Source organism: Leiobunum rupestre, chromosome 9 (genome assembly GCF_980474605.1).
Source record: "Leiobunum rupestre chromosome 9, qqLeiRupe1.1.hap1, whole genome shotgun sequence".
Taxonomy (NCBI): Eukaryota; Metazoa; Arthropoda; class Arachnida; order Opiliones; family Sclerosomatidae; genus Leiobunum; species Leiobunum rupestre.
This window is the reverse complement of record NC_143392.1, coordinates 6493909-6514699: the sequence shown is the minus strand read 5'-3', so window position 1 is coordinate 6514699 and position 20791 is coordinate 6493909. Positions and strand designations below refer to the sequence as shown.

Here is a 20791-nt window from a genome sequence, read left to right as displayed (position 1 = left end):
AACATTCATTTTAAATAAAATATACCCGATCAAAACTTCAAAAGGCTAACGAACTAGCAAGTCTTAAACTTTCAGAGCGTCTGCTTAAAAAAAACAGTAAACTTTCAAATCATTGACGTCAGCCACTACTAGCGCCATCTCTTAACAACTTGTGGCATTAAAAAAATTCCGAATAGAATCCTGCCCCTTTGGCTTACTTCCCTGTTAGACTCAAGTAAACTTTCCTATTTATATAACCAGGTAGCTTTTTTGACATAATAAGGTTTAGCAAAAACACGTGTTCTGTTTAGTGTTTGCAGGTGAGAATTTTCCATTATTTCAACAAGCACTATATAAACAGTCCTTGTTGGTCCTGGCAAAAATTCCATAATTATCATAATCCTTGTGATATTGAAAAGGTTACCTTGTAGTCGAAATCACTTGATCGCGTGGCACGAGCCAAACTTTAGATTACAACAAACGCTCGAGAAATTCAATATCTGCTTCACTAACTTCTGTTTCTCTGTTTTCTCATCAGAAAAGCGTTATTCATCACGGAGTTGGAGACATGAATTACGTTATATCCCGTGAACAAGGTTTCATTAAAGAAAATGCCTTTATGGAATATTTATGAACGATGTTACATATATGCTACGACATAAGCACGTATTTTAAGTATGTATTTTGAAACGAAAAATCTGGATTTTAAAATAATAATAATAATAATAATAATAATAATAATTATAATAATAGATGACGCTACAAATCGTATCCAGTGCCTTAATTGGAACCAGGTTGCTCTAGTGCAGAATCTGGATCTATCAAGTACCTTGAGATGTTAGCCGTTGGAACATCCTTTAGCGAAGCTTCTACCGATAAATTTTGAATATTCCTTACATAAAAATTTTCTTAGTAGTTCGTACAAGGCCCCAATTTTAAGTTTCCCGAATTGTCAGCCCTGATTTGACTTTTTGGAAAATGTTACCATGTGTGCCCTTTTTGGTAACAGTGGAAATTGGCAAAGAAAACTGCGAATTGAATCCCGAAAACAGTTTTTATTTCTGTGAATATATTTTTAAGCGTTGTTATATTTTAAATTCGCTAAATTACTTTATGACCACTTTGAACTGGTAATGCCATATGGGGTCTAGTTTGTGCCGATGGTTGGAAATAAGTGGGCGTACTCACAGGGGCGTAGCAAAGTACTTCGCATGGGGGGAGAAGATCAATTTTTGCTAACTCAGAGCATAAAAATTGCTAATTTCATGGAATATATTTTTTACTATCAACCGTCTATATTCATAATAATTTCACCAAAAATAAAAAATCTAATGGATTACGGTAAATATTTGGCTCAGTTTTATCAAAAGTGACATAATTACTACAGCTACTATCTAATAGAGTCAAATTTACTTTGCTTAGAGATCGTAGATACGACCAAAAACAGTTTCAACGATGGCATCTAGGAGCAACAAACACAAGGAGAACGCAGCTAGCCTTTAAACACGCTAACGCAGTGTCGTGTACAAATTTCATTGGACGAACTTTTACGCTGAACGTTTTACGGAAAGGGGGAAGACAATTTCCGAATTTTCCCCTTCCGACGGCAGCAGGCGCTAGAAAATCCACGACTTTTGACGTCTTGCGTTTTCCTTGTGTTTGTTGCTCCTAGATGGCACTACTTCGTCTATGGAAATTAAATTAAACAGCGTTGGGAATTTAGTCGAATAGAGTTGGAAAAAGGCTAAATATATGTTGGGATTTTGGGACCAATGCATCTGGAGGAGCGACACATAATTTAACAACAATTTATATTATATCGTTTTAAATATATTTGAACGAATTGAAGTTTCTTTGAATAACAAAGCAAATACCATATTACTTCGAAATATAGAAATTCTAAGTTTGCCAACTTTAAGATCGAAATGCCTAGTTTGCCAACTCTGAAAAAAGTTGGGGAGGGGGGGGGGGCTGCCTATGACTTATTTTTTTAAGTTATAAAATTAAATACATTTATTAATTTATTTATTTTTATAAGTTATTATAAGTTATTACTTATTTCTTTCGGGAGCTTCTGTTTACCTAAAACAGAGGGCGCTGTTGACAAATGCATGCAAAATCCCTCCTTAACAAAGGTGAGGGGGGGATAAAGTTTGACTTAATTACTGGTATATCGTAGTAATCCAGCCTGGTAGTTCTAAATAACAGTGAAAAAAATTTAAATATTATATAATGGAGTCAGCTTTGTTATTACCAATTTATCTCAAAAGTAACGAGCATTTGGACTTGCTTAACTATCGCTGTTAGACATCGAAATAACGTACTATATTTGAGGGAAAAGGTTGGGGAAATTACCGTGGGTTTTATGTAAAAAATCCAATAGCGGCGTGTGATTCACGCGCCTAATCTAGAATCCCTAGCTACCTGAATTCCCGTTGAAAGGCAACGAAAAGGTACAGCTGACCCCACTCTATCAACAACTTGCAGAATGCGGTTAGGTAAGAGTGGATTCTCTAGACGTTCCCTTTTACGGGCCCATAAATTCGGAGATTTCCCGCTTCCTCGCGCCAAAAGGCCAGCGAACGGAGCCCTTTGAACTTATACGTCCTTTCCTGTAAGAGCCTTGTAAGTGCCTATCCAAAGCCTTCCCTATTGATCTCGCCGTAACGTCTTTTCAAAGTCTCTTTTTATGTTACTGTTCCACTGTTCTTTTTACAAAGAACGTAAACAAAAGAAATTTCTTTCGAAAAACGCTTTTTCTCATCAATTTATTCATTGTAAGTCGTAGCAGTATTGAACAGGCAAATATATTAAAATTTTCTACTTTTTAATTTGTTTTTTAGTGTTTTTAATTCATTCTATTTACGAAGCTTTTAGTCTGAAAGGAGATTATACGTGCCTGCAAATTAATTTCCCTGGTGGTTTAAAATATCCAAATGTTTATCCGCAAAATGTTTACTCAATGGCGTATTAATCAATAGGCGGGATAGGTTTAAGTCTTTGGGAGGGTGAAGTAAAATGTATCCCAATGGTGTAAGAGTGGAGAGCGGATAATACTTACTTTAAACTCGATCTAAAGGCCCGTAATGTCAAATTTTGATCGTTAGTTTAGAGGGCCCGTTTACAAATTACGTAACGCAAAACCAAAACCTGTTTTTCGACGCATTATCCCCAAGACTAACTATACGCTGAAACAAAAATCCATTCCTCTACTTGGCAGATTTTCGTCTCGATGTGGCTAACGGGTTTTTTGACGTCACTATGTTAACTTAACAAACAACAACGTCAGAGGGGAGCGCGCGCAGAGGGGATTTTTTCTCTCGTAGGCGGGGTCAAAGGCGTCAGAGTGATCTTACCATACGCTATACGGCAGGATAAGCATTCCAAGTAGAGGTATGGATTCTGGCTGAAACGAAAAGGCCCACCAAAAGCCGGGGCCCATGTACCAAATGGTACACGAAGCCTAGGGGCCCTGCCATGGGTTAATACGGCACTGTACAACCCACATCCTAACGAAGAGTAACAAATGAAAAGACCCAACCAAATAAATTACATCACAAATAATTTGACCCACTCAATTATTTTAAAAATACCTATAAATACCTATAAACCCTAAAATTAAATTAAATTCAAAATTATGTTAAACATTTATTGAATATAAATCATGCTAAATGAGAAAACAAGTATTAAATTGTTAAAGTCCTTAATAATTTAGATTATATTATAGAATTATGACTATGAAAAATGTGGACGCATTTACTAAAATTACTCCAGAAAAAAATATTTTGTGAAAAGTAAATGATAAAATTTTTGTACTTTTAATTTTTTCGAAACATCTTGGTGCCCCTTGTAGGCTTGGTGCCCTAGGCTCAGGCCTAGTCGGCCTGTTAAAGGGAGTAGAGCCCTCCTTGTTTGGTCGGGTGCGCCATAGCTTCTCTCTTTTCTCGCTCATGACGCTAGTCTAGAACGAGAGTAGAAACGCCTAATTCTTCTATTAGAGGAAGCGTGCCCGCCCTGAAGAGGTTTCCTCAATTGAAACCTTTATTGTTTCATATTTAGTGTTTATTTTTTAAATGCACCCTTAATTAACATATAAACAACAATATCCGAGCTATACATTAATTATTTTCATTATAGTTTGGATATTTATTCAAATGTAATTTCTTAATTATGAGGTACGTGGTTTTAGATTAATGAAACGCTTTCTAGTAGATATGAAAAATTTAAGCACTACCAAAGCGGGAATACTTTTAGTGGAATAATTCCTCGAAAACCACTGTATTTCACACTACACGGGGTTTGAAAAATGAGGGGAGGGAATTATGTATTGCCCCAAATTCCTGAAAAGGTTATACTCCCTTTAAGTTATCCGACCCTGCTCGTCCTAGGGACCATTAAATATTATCCTTAATGCTATAGGAGCAGAAGGGGCGAGGTAATTTCCATTATTTCAACAAGCACTAAATAAACAGTAACTTGCAGGTCCTGGCTTGAAGATGTTTTATTGAAGCGCCTATTAGATTAGGTTTTCTATATTCGTTGACCTGTTTGATGAGACGAGCCGAATTTATTATATTTTCCTTGAGCAGTATTCAATTCGAAAATGAGCGAATGAGGGAGCAGTCACTTTCCTTACGAAAATTGAGATAAGAAAATAGATGAGCTATCAGTATACGCGTTTGATATGTGATATGAGCGGATATGAGAGAGAGATATATTATCTAAACTGCTTTTGAGAAGAGCTTGAGATACAAATATGTCAGGTCAGCAAAATGTACGAGCGCATGGAAAACACATTAAACCTATAATGAATTTAATGACATTTTTAGACATAAATCGGTTTTAATGACATTTTTAGACATAAATCGGTTTTAATGACATTTTTAGACATCGGTTTTATTGACATTTTTAGACAAAAATCTGTTTTATTGACATTTTTAGACGTATATCGGTTTTAATGACATTTTTAGACGTATATCGGTTTTAATGACATTTTTAGACGTATATCGGTTTTAATGACATTTTTAGACGTATATCGATTTTAATGACATTTTTAGACATAAATCGATTTTAATGACATTTTTAGATATAAATCGATTTTAATGACATTTTTAGACGTCAATCGGTTTTAATGACATATTTAGACAAATCGGTTTTAATGACATTTTTAGACATAAATCGGTTTAATGACATTTTTAGACGTCAATCGGTTTTAATGACATATTTAGACATAAATCGGTTTTAATGACATTTTTAGACATAAATCGGTTTTAATGACATTTTTAGACATAAATCGGTTTTAAAGAAATTTTTAGACATAAATCGGTTTTATTGACATTTTTAGACATAAATCGGTTTTATTGACATTTTTAGACAAAAATCTGTTTTATTGACATTTTTAGACAAAAATCTGTTTTATTGACATTTTTAGACAAAAACCGGTTTTATTGACTTTTTAGACATTAAAATAAACCAACCATTTCTAGGAACTTTAAAATTGGATCTGTGGTCTGAAGTATTCGAAGCTATAATAGATTCCACTGAAAAAGCTTCAAATAAGGTGATGTTACTTGACACCACGAGCAATGAAGTAAAAAGATCATGAAAGTAGTTTTGGGAAAACTCAATCATACCAATGTTGTTTGCATTTCGGCTTCAGTGACCTCTAGCTTCAAACTTTGGAACTTAATAAGGGGATTTTAAATCCGACGTTTTAATCAATAAAATATCGAAGTTCCTTTGAACTGTGTTTATTTCAAAACGCATTAATATTTCGCAACGAACAAAAAACAAGCTAATTTTGCACTCCAAATGAGTAAATATTTTATATTAATTTGGAAAATTAATAGGATGAACCGTTACTTTTCCTGTGAAGCTCCAGTTACCAAAAAACTGTATTAAAATTCAATACATTTAGAAGAATTTCTTGAAAGACTAGACCAATAAAGTAATTATTTATTTTCACGAGTCGGAAGGCCTACGTTTTAGGGAAACAATGAATTACCTGGCTAATTTGATATGGATTTGAGATGGATTGAAGATGGATTTTGAGATGGATTTTGAGATGGATTTGATCATTTGAGAAGGATTTGTGATGGATTTCAGATGGATTTGAGATGGATTTTAGATGGATTTGATCATTTGAGATGGATTTGAGATGGATTTGATCATTTGAGATGGATTTGAGATGGATTTGATCATTTGAGATGGATTTGATCATTTGAGATGGATTTGATCATTTGAGATGGATTTGATCATTTGAGATGGATTTGATCATTTGAGATGGATTTGATCATTTGAGATGGATTTGATCATTTGAGATGGATTTGATCATTTGAGATGGATTTGATCATTTGAGATGGATTTGATCATTTGAGATGGATTTGATCATTTGAGATGGATTTGATCATTTGAGATGGATTTGATCATTTGAGATGGATTTGATCATTTGAGATGGATTTGATCATTTGAGATGGATTTGATCATTTGAGATGAATTTGAGATGGATTTGATCATTTGAGATGAATTTGAGATGGATTTGATCATTTGAGATGAATTTGAGATGGATTTGATCATTTGAGATGGATTGGGATCAACAACGATTTAACATGCAAAAATAATCGGTTTTTTCGTATATTTTTTGGATAATTTGCGGTTATGAATAAAAATAAATAATTGGATAATTTGTGGTTATGAATAAAAATAAATAATTGGATAATTTGCGGTTATGAATAAAAATAAATAATTGGATAATTTGCGGTTATGAATAAAAATAAATAATTGGATAATTTGCGGTTATGAATAAAAATAAATAATTGGATAATTTGCGGTTATGAATAAAAATAAATAACTGGATAATTTGCGGTTATGAATAAAAATAAATAATTGGATAATTTGCGGTTATGAATAAAAATAAATAATTGGATAATTTGCGGTTATGAATAAAAATAAATAATTGGATAATTTGCGGTTATGAATAAAAATAAATAATTGGATAATTTGCGGTTATGAATAAAAATAAATAATTGGATAATTTGCGGTTATGAATAAAAATAAATAATTGGATAATTTGCGGTTATGAATAAAAATAAATATTTGGATAATTTGCGGTTATGAATAAAAATAAATAATTGGATAATTTGCGGTTATGAATAAAAATAAATAATTGGATAATTTCTTATTCAAACGCCGACCTCTAGTATAAATAAATTCATTATTTATTTATATGTAATAATAATAATAGTAATAGTAATAATCAGCTAAAATAATACCCAAGAATCACACACGACTAAGTCAACTAGTGACTTGTGAAGCCAATTATCGGTGGCCGGGTTAAATTGCGTAAGAAGGAGGTGGCAAGCCCTTCAAGCCACGCGAACCAACAGCTCCCTACACTTACTATTACCGCTAATCTCAACAAGTTTTTATGGAAAGGGGATACTGAATTGCTCGTGGAAAAACCCCTCTAACCAATAGGGAGAAAACTTACCAATTCAACGCGGAATGAGTGGTATTGCAAGTAAATAAATCTACTTGTAAAACTTCATAAATTGAGCAAAATTGAAAAGTGCAAAAGCATTGACCAAAATTCGTCTCGTCTATAGAGATATTTCAACTCAGATTTTTAAAACGTCATATTGCTGCCATCTAGGGAATTTTTAATATTTCTTTGGGTGCCGCCATATTGTGCAGGTGCACTCGACATTTTTTACTATTAAAAATGAGAAAACATCGCCAGTGTTACATTATTAGGCTCAGCACCTTTGATGATATTAACAATGTAAAAATATGTTCGAGACATTTTTGCTCTGGTATATTGGGAGTTATCATCACTTTCAAAGTCAGATGATAACTGTTTTACCGTATTCATATTTCAACAAACATTAACATGTATTAACCTAATACATAAACACGAGCGAAATAACCAGCACAAAACTGTAGACCGTAAAGAGTAAACTGCTTTTTTATATGTCAAGTACTGCCAACCTTTGCCAGATCAAAGCTGGCCATATATAAGCAGCCAACAAATTTGATACCCCTTTTTCCCCCACTGAAATATCTCTATTGGCTCAAATGGGAGAAAAATGCTTTTCTGTATTTTTCGCGAAAATTTCAAATAATACCATATCTCATGAAAGGAAAGATATAGATTTGATATAAGTGCGGCAGTCGCGTTCAAAAGGTCTTATAGCAAGAACATAACTTGCCTTTTACTGCTAATATTTTACCGCTGTCTTAATGATATATAAAGAAGTTTAGTAAGATGACACTTAGGCCATTAAATTTCACGTGTAATTCAGTTCGAACACGGATTTTGCCTGAACCAAAATATTAGTCTGGGAAATTCCTTAATGAAAGAATCTTATATTTCTATCTAGTGTTGTAAGTCGGAAAATTTCCCACTTGGAAAATTTTCCGGAAAATGACCGTATTTTTCCGAAAAAAATAAAAAGTTTTCATTCCATGATTAGTCTAATATATTGTTCGCAAATTTAAATAAAGCGGCATTTTCGCCTCATTTTTTCGAATCTGAAAGTAAAACTAAACCTCTAGACTAGCTTTAAACTGATTAACAATGTAACACTATATATATTAATGTTTTGTAGTATGTTTACTGTTATTAGACATTTTATATCGATAAAAAGTTAAAAACATTAAAAACTCTTAAAAAGTAATTTATATTTCAATTTTTTATTTTTCTGATTTGCGGAAAATTTTACGGAAATTTTTCCGCATTTCATTTTTCCGCATTTTATTTTTCCGCATTTTATTTTTCCGCATTTCATTTTTCCGCATTTCATTTTTCCGCATTTTATTTTTCCGGAAAACTAACAACACTATTTCTTTAACGCTATAGTGCGACTGCGAGTTTGGACTGGACTGAAATGGCAGTTGGAACCTTCCAGCGTCTGCTCTGGCTGTCGCTCATGGTCTGTCTGAGTGGAGCAGTGACCTACGAACCTCACCTGTCCAACTACGACGAACACGACGAAGACGACACTTTCTTCTTCCATAATTTCCGGCAAGAAATCTTCGACGACAACAAAGTCATCCCGGAAAACGTCGAAGTTAAAGTTTTCGTCTTCAAGGACCAAGTTAAAAGGTAAGTTTTTCTTTCAATTGTGCCTTTTTTTTTGGGACCTGCTTCAGTGGGTTGCCTTATTTACATAATAAAACCAACGTAGTATCAGAAGTATATAGTAACGCTTGCGAGAGAAGTACCAATCTAGGACTCTTCATTATTATGATTATTTAGACACTCACAAAAGATTTAATCGTAATTAAATTCATAGAATCATGAATAAATGAGTAAATCGTGATTATATAATGAAATCGAGATTGAAATGAATAAATGATGAAATCGAGATTGAAATGAATAAATGGTGAAATCGAGATTGAAATGAATAAATGAGGAAATCGAGATTGAAATGAATAAATGATGAAATCGAGATAGAAATGAATAAACGATGAAATCGAGATTGAAATGAATAAATGATGAAATCGAGACTGAAGTGAATAAATGGTGAAATCGAGATTGAAATGAATAAATGGTGAAATCGAGATTGAAATGAATAAATGATGAAATTCAGATTGAAATGAATAAATGATGAAATCGAGATTGAAATGAATAAATGATGAAATCGAGATTGAAATGAATAAATGATGAAATCGAGATTGAAATGAAGAAATGATGAAATCGAGATTGAAATGAATAAATTATTAAATTGAGATTGAAATTTAAATAATTTAATCATGATTATTAGGGTACCCTTCAGTATAGTATCACGTCTCATTACTACACGAAATCGCGTATTTAAATATTTAAAAGTGAGGAGTAATTACTTCCGTATTAACATAAGTCTATAATATTGTTACATAAGTTTGTCACTTTGGGGAATATTTTACTGAGAGCTAGTAACAAAGTGACGTCATCACAAGAAGGAAATATCCCCCTAGCGAGAGGCACTGTCAAAGGCTACGTGTGACGCGGGAGCAAGCGGACGCAAAATGGCGACGAAAGGCGGATGCACACATTAATCTCGCGAGTGAAATTTGAGCGCGCACGTACGCGTCGTATCAAAAACCAAGCTCGCGCACGAGCAAGCGAAGCGTGTGCGAAACTAGGATTTTGTTTAATTTCGCGTCTCATGTGTGCAGCCTTGGACCCGAAACAAATGGCGCGCTTGGTGCTCTTACGGCAGCGCCGCTTGTAGCGCCATGGTGTCAAGAATCGGAAAGATTTATATCCAAATAATAAATACGTGCCCAATATTAGCGGACGACGTTAGGCCTAGCGTTCTTAGCCCGTCACTGTCGTCAAAGCTCACACCTTTATTTCCATTATGACTAGGCATTTTTAAATTAATAATCTAATTAAACTTTCACACAAACTATATATGCAAAAACATGAAAGCGAACTTCCTATTTAAATTAATTAAATCATTACCCTTTCATTTTTATTCCAATACAATTATTACTGAATAATCTAAAGCCTATTAAAATTCCAAAAGCCTCACTTCTATTAAAAACAGCAGAGCAGACGACGGAATGCGGGCTATCTGACATTTTTACGCGCGTGTTTTGTATTTGGATAGAAATATTTCGCGATTCTCTCGGTAGGAGCGCTGACGGGTGATGCTAATTGTTGAACAGGGGATTTTGCTTAGGCTTCGAGTTCATTAATTATTCGTCCAAGGTGCAGCAGCCTGATGCCGGTAATGCAGTCTGTCAGTAAAATTTTTGCTCTTATGTAACAATATTATACACTTATGGTATTAACTATATTTTCCATCTCTATGCTACATATATCTAGAATATTTATAGGGAAAAATATTTATCATATACTTAGAATTGAAGACCAACAGCGGCTATAGTTTATCGTACGCGTATTGCACGAAGCTTTGGAGTTTTTCAAACGAAACGTGACCCTAAAATAGATGCCGTATCTCCCATGGGTGTTTCTTCGTCAAATCCCGGTTCGCGTGGCTCTCATCCGCTGACGTGGCATATTTTTGTCTTCCGTCGAATTTAATTCGCATTTCATTACGCAGGGTCTTCTTTCTGCTGGAGAAGGGTCAGAGCCCTGTGTCCTTGACTGTGACTCCCTGCTTCTCTCCCATCGAATGGAGGCTCCTGATGAGGAACTTTCCCTCGGCGCACAATGACGATGGTATATTCTTTGCTCTGATTTCAGTGGCGTTGCCAGGATATTTATACTCGTAGGCTGAATAATCATAACCCCCTCCTTGACAAAAATGCAACAAAACCTGTTGTCATAAGAATCAAAATTTTGAATTAGGTTAAACAGTAAGTTACCAGAATTTTAACGTTTTTCAAAGTAACAATATTTAGACGAAATAAATTAAATATAACAACTTTATTTACGCAATGATTTACCAACTATAATCAGCACCACCTTAGGCCTTTAAACGACTAGTTTCGCGTCTATTCTAGACATTTTAAATTTTTATATATTTTTAAATTATTGCGTAAATAAAGTTATTTTTGATTTCATTCGTATGATTTTATACGTAAGTAGCTTAATAACCATATTTCATTGAAATATTTTATTAATGTTATCAAAATAGAAAAATTTTATTAATGTTATCAAAATAGAAATATTTTATTAATGTTATCAAAATAGAAATATTTTATTAATGTTATCAAAATAGAAATATTTTATTAATGTTATCAAAATAGAAATATTTTATTAATGTTTTCAAAATAGAAATATTTTATTAATGTTTTCAAAATAGAAATATTTTATTTATGTTTTCAAAATAGAAATATTTTATTAATGTTATCAAAATATCAATATTTTTTTAATGTTTTCAAAATATCAATATTTTTTTAATGTTTTCAAAATATCAATATTTTATTAATGTTTTCAAAATATCAATATTTTATTAATGTTTTCAAAATATCAATATTTTATTAATGTTTTCAAAATATCAATATTTTATTAATGTTTTCAAAATATCAATATTTCATTGAAATATTTTTTTAAATTAAAAATATAAATTACATTCATTATCGCACTTTTACCTTTAATTTAAATATGAAAAATAATTCAATAATTAATTCAATAATTTCAATAAAAAATTAAATATAAAAAAATACTATACGAATTTTCAATATGACTGTTTGTAAGTTTAGTAATATTATTGACCTACAGGAGGGATCTATGACACATTTCCCAATTAAGCTCCACCCTTAAAATTCGAAAAACAGGGTGTCATGGAAACGCGGTGATATCTGTTTGATTGTTCTCAGTGACTTTCATCCGTTCTTGGGAATAATAAGCAAGTAGGTTCTAGCCTATTCAGCCTACCGCCTGGCGGCACCACTGTCTGTTTTTTTTTTGCTTTATCTGAAACGTTTATCTGGATGACCTTATAAGGAAATATATATACTTCGGGTGTAAAAAAAGCTTTTGCCTTTTTTAAACTCTCTCGCGACAGTCGCGCGCGTTTTTTTCGTTCGTGGGTTCTATACCATTATAGGGCCAACTCTGGGGATCAAAAGAGGCCCGTCCCGAATTTATTTTTAGCTTATTTTCGCGGCTAAGCCTAAGCTATGGTTTCTGAACAAACTTCGCACTTGGTTTGGTTTAAGGGCTGTGGTCGAGGGCCCTAACTCAGCACCATTAGTGAGCTACCGCAGACTGGCTAGCTGTCTTTGAAATATTCACTCACTCGCGTCGTATAGAACGTGAGGACGTTTCTAGGGGTTAGTGTCTGGGGAAAATATTAAATCTTCTAAGAGTAATTTCGGGTGGTAGTTACTTAAGTAACCAGGTGTACTAAATTTAAGAAAATAGCTGGGAATTACCGAAATGTTTCGAGCAGTCATTGGAAATCATACAAAGATTTTGATTAATCATTGGAAATCATCCAAAGATTTTGAGTAATCAATGGAAATCATCCAAAGATTTTGAGTAATCAATGGAAATCATCCAAAGATTTCGAGTAATCAAGGGAAATCATATCAAAATTTTGAGTAATCAATGGGAATGTCCAAACCATTTTGAGTAATCAATGGAAATCATCCAAAGATTTTGAGTAATCAATGGAAATCATCAAAAGATTTTGAGTAATCCATGGGAATGTCCTAACCATTTTGAGTAATCCATGGGAATGTCCTAACCATTTTGAGTAATTCATGGGAATGTCCTAACCATGTTGAGTAATCAATGGGAATGTCCTAATCATTTTGAGTTATCAATGGGGATGTCCTAACCGTTTTGAGTAATCCATGGGGATGTCCTAACCATTTTGAGTAATTCATGGGAATGTCCTAACCATTTTGAGTAATTCATGGGAATGTCCTAACCATGTTGAGTAATCAATGGGAATGTCCTAACCATTTTGAGTAATCCATGGGAATGTCCTAACCATTTTGAGTAATCCATGGGAATGTCCTAACCATTTTGAGTAATTCATGGGAATGTCCTAACCATGTTGAGTAATCAATGGGAATGTCCTAATCATTTTGAGTTATCAATGGGGATGTCCTAACCGTTTTGAGTAATCCATGGGGATGTCCTAACCATTTTGAGTAATTCATGGGAATGTCCTAACCATTTTGAGTAATTCATGGGAATGTCCTAACCATTTTGAGTAATCAAAAGGAATGTCCTAATCATTTTGAGTTATCAATGGGGATGTCCTAACCGTTTTGAGTAATCCATGGGGATGTCCTAACCATTTTGAGTAATTCATGGGAATGTCCTAACCATTTTGAGTAATTCATGGGAATGTCCTAACCATGTTGAGTAATCAATGGGAATGTCCTAACCATTTTGAGTAATCAAAAGGAATGTCCTAACCATTTTGATGAATCAATGGAAATTATCAAGTTATTTTGATTCCTGCCCAAACGTTTTAGCAATCAATGGAAATCACATAAAGTTTTCCGGTAATCAATATAAATCACGGAAACCTTTGTGTAATCAATGGTAATCACTTAAATATTTTCGGTAATCAATGGAAATCACCAAATGATTTTCGGGAATCAATGGAAATCACCAAATGATTTTCGGGAATCAATGGAAATCACCAAATGATTTTCGGGAATCAATGGAAATCACCAAATGATTTTCGGGAATCAATGGAAATCACCAAATGATTTTCGGGAATCAATGGAAATCACCAAATGATTTTCGGGAATCAATGGAAATCACCAAATGATTTTCGGGAATCAATGGAAATCACCAAATGATTTTCGGGAATCAATGGAAATCACCAAATGATTTTCGGGAATCAATGGAAATCACCAAATGATTTTCGGGAATCAATGGAAATCACCAAATGATTTTCGGGAATCAATGGAAATCACCAAATGATTTTTGGTAATCAATGGAAATCACCGGAAAATTGTTTAAATTCATTGGAAACCAAAGTTTGTTTAAAAAACCAGTATTAATTTACAAAATCTTTTCGAGTGATTATACCCTCTGAAGTAATTGATGGTAATTGAGAGTTATAATTCATAGGGTAATTGAGAGATAATAATAGCCTATTATAAGTAATCTAGAGGAGATCTAATGTTAATAAAGGTAATTTGATGGGCTCTAAAGATAATTTGATAGAGGACCAATAAATGAATACACAGTGACAAGTAGAGACCAAGAAACTAGGCCATACGTTCACCTCCAATGTCATCGCGCGTCTAGATATAAACTGTCTCGCATTTCATCCGCCTGTTCATTTGACCCCGGCAGCTGTTGACTAACGATAGGGGAAGCAATTAAACTCCATTATAAACTGGTACTTTTATCGCCAAATTAAATCAATTTAATGAATTTCGATCTTTCTTTTTACGACTGTCCCATGATAGTTTTTTATTCGTTCTGAACCGGGGAATTTTACATTATTATACGTATAAATATATCCGGTTTTTATAGTCGTGGCTCTGAATTTAAAAAGCTCGGAAGCGAATTCTACTACGTTCGTAAAAAAAAACTATTTGATAAAAAAGAAGAAAAAAGAAATGTAATAAATCTTTGGGGATTCGCCCGGATTTCGGTTTTTTAGCGTTCGTCTATAGTCGCGACACTCTGGCACATTTTGATTGCAAAAACTCTGGCTGACCGGGGAGAGCCGATATCTTAACGACTTCCAGAGTTTCTCTATTTTCGTTGAGTTCCAACGTTTCTGGATCTTAGAAAGTCCGATCATTTTGGCCCTAATATTAATAAAAAAAATGTAAGCTTAAGTCTCGAACTTTCAAAGCTGGTAGGTTATTTTATTTCTAGGTTTTAGACATTTCCAAAATGTTTCGGGTCAACATTATTTGTCAGTGATTTAGGAGGGCTTAAGCCGTGCTTTTCCAGTAGGTCGCGCACTGCCATTTGAATCTGTCATCGTTGTTATTGTAGGCGGTTTGTAGGCCACGGACGATATCTCTCCTTTTTTTACGATTAGCGTAAAATATTTACCTAGCCCCGAAATTTTTGGTGATGAAACTAATGAAATCGGTAAAATCGTGGAAACCCTAGTCTGTTTTTTTGGACCATTTTAAGCTTATCCAAACCAGTCCAAAAATGTACGCAAAATATTTTAAAGGAATAATTTAGATTTAATAATTTTATAACTATAGCTTACACATCTCCAATCGCGCCAAACCTTAGTAGTCGGCTTCTCCCTGAACACCAGTGTGACGCGGTTGGAACACTTCTACAGGCGCAAAGTAGGTCATTATAGAACTTGATAAATAGGCGAAACTATAAAGTCCAGGGGGGCTGAAAAGATGGTAGACACGGGATTTTGTTAAGAACTGCAGCGCCATCTATCCTAATAAATACGAATTATTATTCATTTGGTTTTGCCAATGGCGGTTAAATTTTGATCTATTCATCTAAATTATCTAATTATTATTATTATTATTATTTAAACCATCTTGTAATAGAAAGGTGGAAGTTAATTAGCTGTCTTTAATATCTGGAAATAATCCATTTTTTCTTTAGCGTCGCACGGCCAACTATGAACGCGAGTTACCGAATTGAAGTTGGCGGTGATATGGTAGTCACGTGATTTTGTTTTCCAATTTTAACAAGTTGGTTAAGATCAAATTTACTTTATAGTTTCGCCTATTGATACATTTATCGCGTGAAACCATTACATCGGAACTTACGAACCTTGTTTCGTAGAATCATTAAACGATTATATTGGGATATAATTCAAAGTTTTGGTCGTAAGTAGTCGTTTAACCCGGAAATAAGCTTTTAATTAACTTCGTCCGGCACTCGAGGATACTGTCTGGACAAACATTGATCTTATCAGTAGTTCAGTACTGAGAAAGTCCGATTTATAACGGCCAATTGAGTCAAGTCGAGCGACAAATCAAAATCTGTAAGAGCCCGAAGCAAAGTGGAAAACAAATTCGCTGTCCGGACGCGGGGTTTCCCTCGAGCGTGCCATGTTTTTCAGACTTTGCTTTTGTAAATGAATGACGGGGTAAGAGAAGCCCTACTTATTTCTGGTCGATTTCCCCGGAAATAAGGTTTCCTCCGCGCGCCACAGCCTACTTGTCAAAGAACTTGACGTCGGTTTTCCCGCGCTTTAATTGCTCCTCTTTTGTTCCGTCGTTTTCACACTTGCCCGGGCGTTTATTTATTACCATCTTCGTTTTTGAAAATTCTTTAGGCCTAATGGATTACGAAGCCACTACACCTTACCATATCCTCGCCTATATTACCCGTTGATTTTTGGATGGAATGGTAGAGTGTCCTTATACAGGGTGTTTTTAATCAAAAGGTTATGTAAATATTTTAAGGAGTTGTAGGAGGTGAGTTGAGAAGTATGCCTGTTTTTTCTCATTTTCCTAGGATGAGTGAAAAGAGCGCCAGGGAGCCTCAAAGTGTGGCCTACTAGCCCCTGGAAGTAGGCTGCAACCAGCGCCAAACCTAGCAGCAGGGAAATGCTATTTCAGGGGTACGATGAATTTGCGAGAAATCGCGGTCCATCACGACTTTAAATACTGAAAATGTGTATTTTGTACAAGTTTACTTTTTACGCTGGTTACTTCGATTTGTTTTCAAAGTCCTTTTTTACCTATCACACGAACCCAAACCTTACTGATCGCGTTTCCCCGCTGCTTAGTTTTGCGTTTGTTGCAGCCTACTTCCAGGGGCTAGTAGGCCACACTTTGAAGCTCTCTGGCGCTCTTTTCACTCATCCTAGGAAAATGAGAAAAAAAAACAGGCATGCTTCTCAACTCACCCCCTACAACTCCTCAAAATGTTTGCATAACCTTTTGAAACACCCTGTATTTCTACGCCCTGCACAAAATTATCTTCCGGCGAAGCTAATGAGCTCAATCCATCACTTTCTCCCCGTCGATTGAAGGCGGGGAGGAATATTTTCAGAGCCACTCTTCAAACCGAAGGTCCATTTTAGATTCTAAAGATGAATATTTTCTATACGCGTATTAATTATATTTCAACCAGAATTCGAGTGTTTTCTCAGACAGAACCATTCTTCTTTTTAATTTGAGGGGCGAAATCTTGGTAGAATTAAAGATTAGTCTAGCGTCTAGACTATCTTGTCAGCTGGTTGGGAGGAATAATTGAAATGTTTTTCGCGTTTCAAAAAGCGGATTAATTTCGGAACGTTTGTAGGTTATTTATTTCCTTATACACCAGGTGCGTCTTACTCGAATTTTCTCTCATTTATTGATCCTCATTTTGGTCCATTTTCTAACAGAGCCTTGGTACAACCAAGTTCCTCTCAACGAGGACCCGCAACAGCCCGCCATCCAGACCAGCTACTTCGGGAGGGAAAGGAAGACTTATTTTCACGGCAAAATGTCCTCGGCTCTTTACGTGCTGGAGTTGGACTCTCACGGCGAAGATACATTGGTCCGTATCTACTTAACGACGAGTCTCGACGCCAAAACGCCCTACCCCGAGCTTCCCGAAGATCAGACGGTCAAGGTCGTTAAAACCCGGAAGGATTCCGTGAGCGTCTCTTGGAAGCCAGTGATTTCCGCCGACATCCGCAACTCGGTCGAGTATTGCGTGTCCATCAATCCGCATCGCCATTATCGAACCGCCTGCGCTTTGGAAGCCGCCATTAAGGGGGAAGCGCCGCCGACGCCGCATCCTTCCGCCGGATTCGGATTCTCGTGGGAGAAAGGCGACCGGAAGAAGCTGATGATCATCAGCCGGGAGATTCGACAATCCAAAGAAAAGGAGGCCGGATCGTTCGCTCTTCACTGCTTAGGACGACGAACTTTGCACGTCTTCAGGAACCTGCAAGAGGGAAAACACTATTTCGTCGACGTCTTTGTCGTCAATCCGGCGAATAACGCCAGCTCTTCCTACACCGGCGTCGTGGCCAAGACTAAAACCACCTTCACGGACCCCAGAGTCAGGTACAACGAAATGGTACAAGTCCGACTCGGCTCCAAGAACGACTACAAACAAATACTGAAATTCGGCGGGTCGTCGCGTCAATCTCAAGCTTGGATTTTCGTCCAGTCCTGTACGGGAGTGGGTCCCGCTAAATTAGTGGTTCTGAAAGGTAACGAAACCATCGTCAGCAGGGTCGTGAAAGACCCACACACTCTAGTCGTACCAGTCACGAAAAACGTCACGTACACGATTGAAATTAGCTCCAATGTGAAAACGGAAAGAAAATTGAGACTGTGGCTGAGCCGCAAGTTTCACAAGTTCCCCTTCCCGACTCTACCGCACGACAGACGCATCACGGTCATCGACTCCATGACGACCTGCGATTCGGTCACTTTGGCTTGGAAGACGACGGACAACGAGAAGGTCAAGTACTGTTTGTACAGGAGAGTGGTGGAGAACGGGGTGGACGTCCCCGTGTCCAGTCCGGACACGTGCGAGCTGAATGGTCAAGTCGATTCCAGGATCAAAAGAGAACGTATCCTCTGCAGACGATACCACCGTTTCAGTCGAAATCGTTTCGGAAACGTCATCATGCAAAAAGTGGCTGACCTCCTTCCTGGTACGTCTTACATCTTCGACATTCACGTCACCAAGTTAAAAGGTCAAACTCTGGCCTACGAATCAGTGTGGGCCACCACGAATGGAAGCTGCCGACGATGAACCATTCAATTTTTCCTCTCGCGTTTACGACTTCTCGAACTTACAAATTTGATAAGCAATACGTGTGTTTGCGCTCTGTCTCATCTTTAAACGAGTTTTCGGCTCGCCTCGATGACCCGCGATGGGACGAAGCGGCTCGTGTTGACTTTCTCCGAGAAGAGGCAACTTGGGGATTTCAGATTTCCCAGTTCTATTTAGGAATCCCGTCTATTTTGTTTCCCCCACTTCTATCTCTCGAAGCACATCGTACGTTTATTAATATCCTTATCGTTTCTGGAACTATAAATATGGTTCGAAGTCGAAGAGCTTTATCAATCATTGGTGGCTCTCTCAGTCAGTTCGCGGTGGCGCTGCTGGTATTACAGAGTTCCTCGAGTGACCGCGTTGGGTCGCTGTGGTTGTGAATGAGTGCAATTTTATTATACCGTTCGCCAGACCATACTCGCGCGTGTTTTATATACTCTCTCAAATTACGCAGTATTTATGTTTGTTGAAAGAACTCTAATCACGTAGTTCATTTCTTTTATTTATTCTGCCAAAAAAACAAACGTTTTAGTCAAAAAATAATGTTATTCGTATGAAAGACTCATTGTACATAGTGCGTTTTTTATTCACCTTAATTACACAATAGTAACCATAGGTTTTTAAAATTTGTAAATATATTTTTCAATGTTTTCATTTCTGTACGCATTTATGATCCGTAATAACAAGAATTAATTTGGATAAAGAGAATATGTTGGCAGCAACCTATTCGCCTCGTGATTCACGGAGAAAAACGACGACCCTCCCCCCATTTCGTGGTTTCCAGAAGAAAAAAACAGTCCCAAAACCACGCCCTTCCGTCTCGTGATTCCCGGGAAATAAACCACGCCACCATGCCTGATGATTCCGGGAATAAAAACCACGCCTCTCCGTCGTGTGGTTTCCGGACCAAAAAAACCTGCCTTAAAACCACGCCCCTCCGTCTCATGATTCCCGGAATATAAACCACGCCCCTCCATCTCGTGATTCCCGGAAGATAAACCACGCCCCTCCATCTCGTGATTCCCGGAATATAAACCACGCCCCTCCATCTCGTGATTCCCGGAAGATAAACCACGCCCCTCCGTCTCGTGATTCCCGGAATATAAACCACGCCCCTCCGTCTCGTGATTCCCGGAAGATAAACCACGCCCCTCCATCTCGTGATTCCCGGAAGATAAACCACGCCCCTCCATCTCGTGATTCCCGGAAGATAAACCACGCCCCTCCGTCTCGTGATTCCCGGAAGATAAACCACGCCCCTCCGTCTCGTGATTCCCGGAAGATAAACCACGCCCCTCCGTCTCGTGATTCCCGGAAGATAAACCACGCCCCTCCGTCTCGTGATTCCTTGAAGATAAACCACGCCCCTCCGTCTCGTGAATCCCGGAAGATAAACCACGCCCATCCGTCTCGTGATTCCCGGATGCTTAACCACGCCTCTCCGTCTCGTGATTCCCGGATGATAAACCACGCCCCTCCATCTCGTGATTCCCGGATGATAAACCACACCCCTCCCCATCGCCTTTCCACGTGTAATAATTCCCTCTTTCTCCCGGTAACGGGGGAAGGCACTCCAGTACGATCGAATTCTATCATAGGAGAATCATGAGGCTTTAATTGCAGCTATATATTCTCTGTTAACCCGTATACATTATTGGTAATATTTTGTGTTTGAGAAATAAAACACTTTTGAAAGCTATAAGCATGTCGTTG

General features: G+C 36.5%; 1 protein-coding gene across 1 annotated transcript; it reads left to right on the top strand.

The window, feature by feature from the left end:
- Positions 1-767: 767 nt before the first annotated feature.
- On the top strand, positions 768-20780 carry LOC149926387 (protein NDNF-like). The gene is made up of 4 exons (XM_090159130.1): positions 768-804; positions 8837-9082; positions 11031-11149; positions 17685-20780. Exons 2-4 carry the CDS (start codon positions 8865-8867, stop codon positions 19052-19054), a joined length of 1707 nt encoding a protein of 568 aa, XP_090015256.1. The 5' UTR covers positions 768-804; positions 8837-8864; the 3' UTR covers positions 19055-20780.
- Positions 20781-20791: the final 11 nt, after the last annotated feature.